At 39.3% G+C, this 10,928-nt stretch overlaps 2 protein-coding genes across 2 annotated transcripts; one reads left to right on the top strand and one right to left on the bottom strand.

Moving 5' to 3' along the window:
* Positions 1 to 1,649: 1,649 nt before the first annotated feature.
* On the bottom strand, positions 1,650 to 3,382 carry LOC129805610 (dnaJ homolog subfamily A member 2-like). Its single transcript, XM_055853649.1, has 2 exons — positions 3,175 to 3,382; positions 1,650 to 3,047 (listed from the first exon to the last, which is right to left on the bottom strand). Exons 1-2 carry the CDS (start codon positions 3,244 to 3,246, stop codon positions 1,869 to 1,871), a joined length of 1,251 nt encoding a protein of 416 aa, XP_055709624.1. The 5' UTR covers positions 3,247 to 3,382; the 3' UTR covers positions 1,650 to 1,868.
* A 70-nt stretch (positions 3,383 to 3,452) lies between these two features.
* Positions 3,453 to 10,361, top strand: LOC129805589 (polyphosphoinositide phosphatase). Its single transcript, XM_055853619.1, has 4 exons — positions 3,453 to 3,530; positions 3,594 to 3,982; positions 4,046 to 4,157; positions 8,341 to 10,361. The coding sequence occupies exons 1-4, from the start codon at positions 3,453 to 3,455 to the stop codon at positions 10,333 to 10,335; spliced, it is 2,574 nt and encodes an 857-aa protein (XP_055709594.1). The 3' UTR covers positions 10,336 to 10,361.
* Positions 10,362 to 10,928: the final 567 nt, after the last annotated feature.

Genomic DNA, 10,928 nt, shown 5'->3' on the forward strand with positions numbered 1-10,928 from the left:
TTTCAATAAAGTCCAAATTTAACAAAATCCGTTCAAAAACTAGGCCCTCTAGGATGGTTGACCTTTGACCTTAAATAATCTAATATGGCGAATTAACCGGTGAAAGGTGTCTAAGGACGAAATGTTCAGCTCGACTAACTACAAAACATAACCGAAAATCATTGAAATCGCTAGGGCCAATTTTTTGCAAAGTCAAAAAAACATGTTTTTAGAGGGGATCGAAGGGGTGGGGGGTGCTTTGGGTAAGTTAGTTCGCTAGAGAATGCTGACTTTTGGGGGGGGGGGGTCACTGAAGACGGGAAGTCAATATCTCTTACCGTTTAGCAGCCAAGATGGTGAGAATTTGACAAAAAAAGGGATTGTGAAAACTGCTCTCTCTTGGAGTTCGAGCAGTTAAAAATGATAGAAAGCTTTTTTACTGCTGGAACTCCACGGAGAGAGCATAATAATGCCCAGCGCACAATAATTTATGTTTTGTAAATATGTTTTTGAAATTTCAATGAGAGTGAATGAAATGTAGTCATCTTGCTCTCTCTCATAGAAAGTCTTGAAAACATGTTTGCAAACAAAAGTTATTGTGCGCTGGTCATAATCCCTCGATTTTTTCACCCCCCAAAATTTCCACCTTCCACCCCGCGGAGACCACTTTTATCAACAAATCTTCACGTTTCAGACGATTTCTGAGAAATGTCGTCACGCTGTTTGTCCGTCTGTCCGTCCGAATGTCGCCAGCTCTTGAGGCCAAACGATTATAGAAATAGCGACTTGGGACCTTAGGGGGATCCCCTCATAAGCCGACCCAGGGATTGTTAACATGGCCCTCATTTTTCCCCCACCCCTCCTATTCCCTACCCCTCCAAAACCATGTTTTTTTTTGGATTTCTTTAAAACGCGGCGTGCGATTTTTTTATTTTTGGATATGTTTAAAAGATTGCCCAGACGAACATTTTGTCTATATACGAAAATACAGTTAAATCATTCCTGATTACGGTTTTTCAAGGTCAAAGGTTAAAAAGACGCTTGAGAGCGCATTTATCAAGCAAATGGGGTCATTTTTGGGGTCGTTGGAAAGGTCTTGGAATTCCCTATAAAAGTGAACCGGTTCCAATCGGTTTTGAATCGGTAATGAACCGGTTCATAGCCGATAACTAATTTTTCTCCGACAATCGATTCTACTTACTTTTAAAACAATTTTGGAGGATTTTTTGAATGATATATGAATCGGTTCAAATCGGTTGAGAACCGGTAAATGGTAAATGATGCGAAAGTACTTTTGATGTATAGCATTTAAGTCACGAGTTCGAGCATTTCGCAAAGCTTGGGACGCTTTGCCATCCCTTTTTTATATTTATTATTTAAATTATTTCAATATACTTTTGTAGATCATAAATTTTTCAAACCATTATAAGTACTCTCAACATCAACAATGCTAAGGAGAACAATGTCTTAATTTTCATAAGAATTCCCTCTGAAATTCTCTTACCTCTTCTTTAGCTGTTCGTTGAAGAGGTCAAGAAGCACCAGAACTTAGACTACCCATTGTACCAGCAACATTTGTCCATTTGAAAGTCGATGACGATGCCATGACCTTTTATCGATTGACCCTACGGTCATGCCTTTCCTCCACATTCCACCATCCTCAAATACACATTCGGATCGCTCATGCAAATTTGTTTATTTTTTCATATTTTTACATCGCTCTCTTCTTCACTTTTCTTCTGTTCGCCAGTAAATGTAAAAGGAAAGAATGCCTCCGTGAACCTATCGTCAGTAAATAAAAAGACAAGAAAATACCGGGAAATTTCTCTATATAGTTAATTAATTAATTAAAAAAAAAACCTATAACATTTGGGGAGAGTCTTCGAAGTTTACTGAGTTTGGCATTGAATACCAGTTGCACCACCACCAAAAGCCTCATCATCTTCGTCCTCTTGGTCACCGAACTTCTGGAATGGATTACTCCCGGCGAAGTTCATGTCTTCCAGGTCATACATATTGACCTCTTCAACATTTTCACCTTGAGGCATCACGAAATCTGGAACTGATGGAAGGATACGCTTGAGAGCATCGATACTGTCACTGGACAGACTGGAGTTCTCTGGATATTCAACAGAGAAGCGAATGAGGAGATCACCCTTCTCAAATGGACGACCCAGGCGGGGCATCCCTTCGTTCTTCACCACCAAATGGGAGCCAGATTTGATGACTTCTCCAGGATTATTGTGAATATACAGCTGTCGTCCGTCCAGATGTTTGATCAGGACACGATAGCCACAGAGAGCCTCCACCAGACTGATTGTCTTGTGCATCAGGAGATTGTCCTGCGCCCGCTGAAAGTCCTCGTGCTCCACGTAGTCCAGCACAGCCACAAGATCCCCAGCCAGATGGCCAGGCAAGTGATTCCCTTCGCCAGTAAATTCAATCTTCTGCATATTGCGCATTCCTGGCTCAATGCTCACTTCCACGGTCTTATCTTCGGTGATTGTGCGACTTCCGCTGCACTTGACGCACTTGTCCTCATCACTGAACACCTTCCCCCGTCCGCTGCACGTTGAGCAAGCCATGGACACGCGATTGATGAAGAAACCCATCTGCTGGTGCTTGAATTCAATTCCGGAACCCTTGCAGGTGTCACACTTCTGAATTTTACTGCCCACCTTTGCTCCCTCCCCTGAGCACTCCCCACAGATAACCTCTCGCCTCACATGAGCACTCTTTGTTGTATTGCCATTGTACAGATCCTCCAGACTTACCTCTACGCGTGTCAGAAGAGGCTCACACTTGGCCAATCTTCCCTGACTGTTGAGCTGTGAGAAAATGGACATATTCCCGAAGATATTGTGAAAATCCTGATCCGGATCAGAATCAGTCGTCTCCCTCTCGACCCCATCATCTACTTCCTCTTCTTCCTCCTGGCCAAATTCATCGTACCACTCCCGCTTGCTGGGTACACTGAGAATTTCATAAGCATGCTGGATGTCTCTGTAGCGCTCCTTGGCTTCTGGACTTGTGGCCTGGCGGTGCTTCTTTGTCAGATCCTTAAAAGCCTGCAATAGAAAAAATCCCATAGAGCTGGAAAATTGTATAAATGCTCCGGAGAACAAAAGAAGAGCATCCGAGATGGCTTTGCAGCACCAAATCGATGCGCACCTTTTACGCCGTAGAACAAAATACCTTCTTAATCTCCGTCTGAGATGCCGTTTCTTTCACTCCAAGCACTTCATACAGATTTTTCCTACTAGACATAGCGCTTTTTCTTCCAAAAAAACTTTCCGCAAAAATACTGACAAAATAAGAAAGAGAAAATTTCTGCGTCTTGCGCACCTGGCTGTCAAAATTGATGACGCAATTAAATCAGCTGATCGGTTTGACAGTTTGCCAGGTGTCAACAAGGAAAATTCGATCCGTGGTTTTCTCAATTTTCCCGCAATATTTTCCAATAAAGTGCAATCATGAACACTAGTAAAACAGTCACCTTCAATCCAATTATCAGTTCAATCCAGAAAGTAGCACTGTACGAGACAAAAACTGTAAGAAAATCTCCAGGAAATACCAAGATAGAATAAATTCATATTTCCCCGATTTTCCTGCAGAAACTCTACCTTATCGGAAGCAACAATCAAGAGACAAGGTTCAGGATACTTGAGATTGATCGCACAAGCACCACAGAGCTGAATATCTTTGAAAATCCAAATGAATTGGAGGTTAGAGATATCCGGAAACTCATCAGCTCCATTGGCTACACAAAGTCAATAAGTGCTTATGGAGTTCTGGGCTTTGTGCGATTTCTCGAAGGATACTATCTGATTCTCGTCACGAAGAGGACTCGCTGTGCAGTAATTGGGATGCACGTTATCTACACCATCAAAGATACCGTCATGATAAAAGTCAATGAATCCTCAGCGAAACAGCCTCATCCACATGAACAGAGGTACCTCAAGATGTTCTCCAACATTGATCTGAGAAGTAATTTCTACTTTTGGTAAGACAGTGATTTCCTAAAAAAATCCAAAGCTGAAGAAAAAATAATGAATCCTTTTTGCAGCTACAGCTATGATCTCACGAGGTCCCTTCAGTACAATCTCTCCGGACCGAAGTATGTTGGATCTCAGGTTGACATCAATTCTGATGAGCCACTGCCTGATTGGGACAAAATGGTAAGTACAGATGAAATTCCAAGTTATTGTCAGGGCCAAATAAGGGAAGGGAATCATTTGTTTATTAGATCAGCAATTCTTCTATCTGATTTTAGTAAAAACCACAAAGTGTCTAAGCTACAATACCCAAATATTAAAAGGATTTGTTTTTTTACAACGGGGAAATTTTTCCTTTTAAAATTTCATAGAAAAGTCTTGGTAAATTTAGATCAACTTGTGTTAGGTGAGATTTTCAATGTGGACCTGAGGGCTAATTTTTGAAATTCTCACTCGCACCCGCGAGCTCTTTAGTGGCCGAGAGAAATTGATTCGCACTCCCCGGAAATTCTTGAGTACGTGCAACGAGTACTTTATGTTATAAAGAAGTCGTTACAGAAGGATTTGAATCTACGGGGTGTGCGACTCGCACAGTGCGAGTGGATTTCTCTCGGCCACTAAAGAGCTCGCGGGTGCGAGTGAGAGTTTCAAAAATTGGGCCTCTGCTTGAGGTGTAGAAAATCGGTTTGCGGCTTATTTAACCCTTTAAAGACGAGGCAGTTTTCGCGGACCGAAAATCAGCAATAAAAATTAAACCAATGAACAAAAACAGTAAAAGGTCTTATGTCTGGCCTTCGAAAAGCCAACAGAGTCTGATTTGGTGTATTTTTTACCTCTATGAACGATAGGGACAAAATTAACCCAAAAATTTAAGTATTTTTTCTGACAATACTAATGAATGATACTTTTCAATCTAATGAAAAATATTATGTTTGAGTACTGTAGTTTCTTTTCTCAAAATGGTTTTGCTTAAAAAAATTGGAAGTATAAAAAACAAAACATATTTAAAATAAATTTTCAATAATGAGAATTTAAAAATTCGTCGTTTTTGGGCTTAAAAATTTACTAATAGCAAATGACTGGACACTTGCAAAAAATATCCTAGATTCCTTCAACCTTCTATTTTGCAATTTACAGTAGACTCTCACTCAATCGGCTCTTTTTCAATCGGGCGACAAATTTTGTTGACGATTTTCACGTTTAATTATGAAGCTAATTCGCTCAAATTCGCTGTAGTTCTTCCTATTTTATCGTGTTTCTTTATAATTGAGCGCTTTTTGTGGAATTTACAAAGGCTTTGACGCTCAATTCTATCGCTAAACCGGATGACATTTTGCCCCATATTCCCGATTGAGAGAGAGTCTACTGTACATATAAACATAAGGAAAAACTAAATTTAAGTAGTCAGGAAAAATTATTTTCTTTATGGGACACCGGTGTTCCAATCGTCCTTAAAGAGTTAAAAGATATGTAAATTAATCATCAACATTTTCAATCGCTTAATGGTGTCTACACACTAGAAGAAATTTCGTCAAAAATTGCCTTTAAAAAAAATCTGACGTTTCTGGTTACAAGGATAAGGGAAATTTTCTTTTAAAAAGTATTTTTTAAAGAAATTTCTCCTAGAGTGTAGAGTAGAGGCCATTGGGGTCACGGGCCCATGACACCAAGGTTAACCAAGTAAACCAAGGTTTGTGCTTCTATGGACGATAGGGACTGTTGGCTCCAAACAGGCTACAGGAGCCAATATAGAGGGGGAAGATTTCTCAGATCTCGCCAAGAAATTCCTTGCTCTTTGGACTGTTGATTTATTGAAGGTTTTCTACCCTTTCGGTGTCGCTCGGCGTCTTGTAAAGACAGCCCCTGATAACGGCAATTGAATGCCACTGGGATACAGGCAGGAATGCCCCTCAGTGACGGCGACCAGACTAATCTGATGCCTCCAGACCAGAGCGTAAAACAGAGACTTGGTCTGTGCACCGGGCACGAATGCCTCAGGGAGAAAATATCTTCAATTCTTTAAAGTCCGAGCTGCCACTTAAGATAGGCTATTTAAAGCCGCAGTGGTAGGCAGCGGAGCCTCTTCTGGTAGCTGAAAGTAAGCAATCCTAATGCCGACGAACAAAGCCAGAAGATGTTGCCACTTTAGGTCCTTAGGCTTTATGTAAAGCCGCTGAGTCCAGGCAACAGAGCCGAGTGTCTGCCTGCTGAGAGAAAGGCACTTTAGATGCCGCTAAAGATAAGCCAGACTCTTTGGCCGCTCAAGTGGAAGGCACGGGTGCCGCTAGACTTGGCCAAAGTGGTCCTGAGAAATCGCAGAAGAGACGAAGGCAATTTAATGCCGAAAAGAAACGCTTGGTTCCCTGGTAATGCGAAATCTAAATTTATTTACAAAAATGTTGGGTTTTTATACAAAGTTGTGGGGCCCACTATTGAGCAATATAGATGAAAATTGTTAAGTCCCTAAATTTGAATATATGCCTGATATGAAGAATTGCATTTTTCTTGTTTGTCTTCTTCACCCAATAACGCACGTTAAGTAGGTCGGTCATTCACTGGGTGAATTCTCATATAAAAATGAATTTCTTAAATATATCCTGAAATATATTGATTTGAAGGATGAATCCTTTAGAAAGTGATAGTTGACTTTAGTACAATTCTATTGATGGTAATTTCCATCTGAAATTCGGATTAAAAGTGCATTTAATCTTGAATTGAAAATGCTATGAGACATGATAAAGGATTCATATGGTTTTTTCTTACACTATAAGGATTGAACTAACGATATTAAGTATAGTTATAGTTTGATAGTGTAGAAAAATGATCTTGCATATATGAATGATAAATTACGGATATTTATGATAAAAACTATCCCTAAAAATATGTAATTTAGTATTTAATGAGAAATTCTGTATCTGAATGTTATGCCCAAAAATTGGCATGATTATTAAGTAAACTAATGTTGCTTAAAGGATGAAACTATCTTAAAGCATAGGGTGAAAGGAACGTCTATTGACACTTTAAGAACTCGTGTCAGCACCTATTGACACCCTACTATGTACCATTTGGGATACGAAATTTGAACATTTCTGTTTAAAGTAAAAGGTATATTACAGAAAAAACATTCTATTGCTTATATTTTACTAGATACATTAATTAATTTTCAACATTTTGACAAAAGTGTCAATAGGGGTTCCCTGTCGAACAGACGTTCCTCCGACCCCTCCGACCCTATTTGGATTATATATCTGCTTGATGAGATGGATAATTTCTAATTTGGATAAAATATAGTGCAAAAAATCTAAGCCTAAACTTTATCATTTTTGCTCGTGGGGTTTTACAATTTCTCGTATATTGCAGAAAAGGCATGTTCCTGTCCGGAACAGTTTTTTTTATTAACCCTTTAACGACGAGACACTTTTTACGGACTGAAAATCAACAATAAAAATTAATCTGAGAAACCTAATCAATGATAAGTCTTACGTCTAACCTTGGAAAGTTCAACAGAGTCTAATTTGGTGTATTTTGTGTTTCTATGAACGATAGGGACAACAATGGCCCAAAAATTTAAGAAATTTTTCTGACAATACCAATGAATAATATTTTTCGCTTTAATGAAAAACATTACGTATGATTATTGTAGTTTTTATTGCCAAAAGCGTTTTGCTTAAAAAAATTATAAATATAAAAAATAAATAAAATCAATTATGAATTTGAGAATTTAAAAATTACCCTTTTTTGAGCTTAAATATTTACTACACATAGCAAATAGCTAGAGACTTGCAAAAAATATTCTAGATTCCTTCAACCTTCTACTTTACAATTATGTACAGACATAAGAAAAAAATAACTCTAGGTAGTCAGGAAAAATTATTTTCTTTATGGGACACCGGTGTTCCAATCGTCCTTAAAGGGTTAAGGAAGGGTCACCGAAGACCGGAAGTTGATATCTTTTACCGTTTAAACTTCAGGACGATGACAAGTTAAAATCTCCAATGAGATCGGTTGTGAAGTCGGCGGCAGACGCAAATTGAAGATTGGAAAAATAAATATTATTATTATATAAAAAGTTGATTATAGAGCTGTTATCTCTTTGAGTTCGAGTTGCTCAGGCTTGATTATTTTTTAGTCATTAGGCGCAAATGAGAAAAGTCTCTTCCTTGATTCTAGAATATTTAAACTTGGTAGAAGAACGATAATTCGAAACAAGCAAAAGGTCAAAAAATAAAATTCGAAAAATATAAATCAATCAGACTTTACTTAAAAATTAATACTATTTTGTTAATTCTGGTATTTTTTTTTTATTATTTCGATGGATTTTTCACGCTCTTTTTTCCATTTGGCGCGAAAATTATTCTTTTAACAGAAATCCAGTGGCGTAGACAGTAACATAGAATTCGCCTTCAGAAGCGTCTCCCGGAAACGATTTGTCTGGAATTCATTTCTACTTCGTCCCATGGAGCATATTTTGCATAAAGATTGGCTCCTGGAAATAATCCATGGATTCATCAGCCAGTCAAATATTAATATTTTCGGACGATCTGTTTATGTGTGCTTAATTGCGAGGAGAAGTACGAGATTTGCAGGAACGAGATTTCTCAAACGTGGAGCCAATCATAAAGGGGATGTTGCCAATGAAGTGGAGACTGAGCAAATTGTCATGGATGGCCGAAGGATGTGCAGTTTTATTCAGATGAGAGGATCAATTCCATCTCATTGGTCTCAGGATGTTAGTAAGATGGTTCCCAAGCCGCCAATTGCTCTGGATTTGGGAGATCCCTATGCTGAGACTTCTGCTAAGCATATTGAGCGATTGTTGTTTCACTACGGAGCTCCAGTGATAATTTTCAATTTGGTGAAGAAGAGGGAGAAGCGAAAGCATGAGAGTATTTTGACTGAGGAAATGTTGGCCAGTGTTAAGTATCTCAATCAATTTCTTCCACCGCCTCATCGGATAAAGTACATCCATTTTGATATGGCCAGGAAGAGCCGAGGGGATGGGAATGTGATGAATAGCCTTGCGGATATTGCTGAGAATGTCATTCAGCAGATTGGGATGTTTCTGTATGATGGAGATGAGTCACAGATGTATCAGACGGGAATTGTTCGAGTGAACTGTGTGGATTGTCTGGATCGTACCAATACTGCTCAGTTTGCAATTGGGAAGTGTGCTTTGGGGCATCAACTCTGCAAATTGGGCTTCATTGATCCGCCAAAGTTGGAATTTGATTCGGATTGCGTAACTATGCTTGAGACTCTCTATGAGGATCATGGAGATACCCTTGCATTGCAGTACGGAGGATCTCAATTGGTGCATAGGATCAAGACGTATAGGAAGACAGCAGCCTGGACTAGTCAGGGTAACGATATTATGCAGACTCTGAGTCGGTATTACAGTAACACGTTCTCGGATACAGAAAAGCAACATTCCATTAATTTGTTTCTCGGCTACTACGTTCCACATGAGAATGATTCCAAGCAAAGCTCAGCCATTTGGGAACTTCCCACAGATTATTACATGCACAATCTCCAGAGGCGTGAGATGAGGTGTCATTCAGTCAGGGATGGTGCTCCACTGACAGAATGGGTCAGACCAATTGTAATGAAGAATCTCCCCTATTCCACCAGTGACAGGAATAAGATTGTGGCTGAATTGATAAGGGTGCATTCGAAGCATGTGGAAATGATAGATTCCTACTCAAATTACCATCTTCCACACAAATTAACGGCTTTTGAGGAGCACATTGCTTACCAGATTAGTTATTTGGCCAGGAATTTTGTTCGTACTTTCCGCACGAACTTCAGTCCATTTGAACCGGGAAAACATGAAAGGAGCACAAGTTCCAAGAATCCCTCACTAACTGGTCAGAGTAGTACAAGCTCAACAACAAGTTCCACAAGTTCCAGCATGGATGAGGCATCCACGTCAGATGAGGAACCTCTGACTGATGTAAAAACACAAAATTTCACAGAGACTGTAGCCACACATTCCTTGACAACCATCCTTCCCTCAACTCTGGAAATCTACGGAATGGAAGTTCGGAGGCCGGATAAGAAAAACTACGCCCTGTACAAGAAGTACGTTCAAATGGCGAAACAATCAATGCCAATGGGGGATGAGTATCAAGTGAGAAGTTCCCATCTGGGCAATCAAAAGAAGGCTTTAGCTTCGATTCAGCTGGTGCCACTCGGTGATTTTGGGAGGGATTCCTATGAAAGTGTAGAGCCGCCTAAAGTTCCGGAGAAGAGCATCGACGTTTATAAGAGTTACGTGGACTCTCCTGGTTTGTTGTTCAAGAAGGATGTCTCGAGTGTCAATACAAGAGATGTGATAAGCAAATATGTAAATTTTTCACTGTAGATATGCAATAAAATCATGAGAATCCATTTGCCTGAGATTGAAGATTTCTGTCAGTCGTTTCTAATGGCCTCTACACACTAGAGAAATTTATGTCCATATTGCAGCAAATTCCCTATGCTTGAGTAGGAAAAACTCTTCAATATAGACATAAATTTCTCTAGTGTGTAGACGCCATAAGATCCTGACCTGTGATCCAGTCCAAGTGCAGTATAAACATTTACCATCTGCAAATGATTTTTTCTGATAATTAGATACCTGATGAACGGGACAACAATCCTCGAAAAGTTGTTGAGGAATAAAATATAAAAAAAGAAGGATGCACAAGGAAGCCTTTTCTTTATGAGAAACACACTTTTCTTACCGTTTAATTTAAAATTCATTGTTTCATGTTTTACTTGTGTTTCAGATGTTTCATGAAACATTGTTTGATCGATGAAACATGAGATCTCAAAGAGGTCTTCCGGATCTTTCCAAGCTGTTAAGGCAGACCACAGGCCCAAATCAATTGAATTCTTATTTTTCCGCCTCCTTCAGGAACTTCGTTAATTTGAGAGTTCAATTTTATTAATGTTTCTCCACAGGCGTTCTACTGC

This window comes from Phlebotomus papatasi, chromosome 3 (genome assembly GCF_024763615.1).
Source record: "Phlebotomus papatasi isolate M1 chromosome 3, Ppap_2.1, whole genome shotgun sequence".
NCBI classification, from domain to species: Eukaryota; Metazoa; Arthropoda; class Insecta; order Diptera; family Psychodidae; genus Phlebotomus; species Phlebotomus papatasi.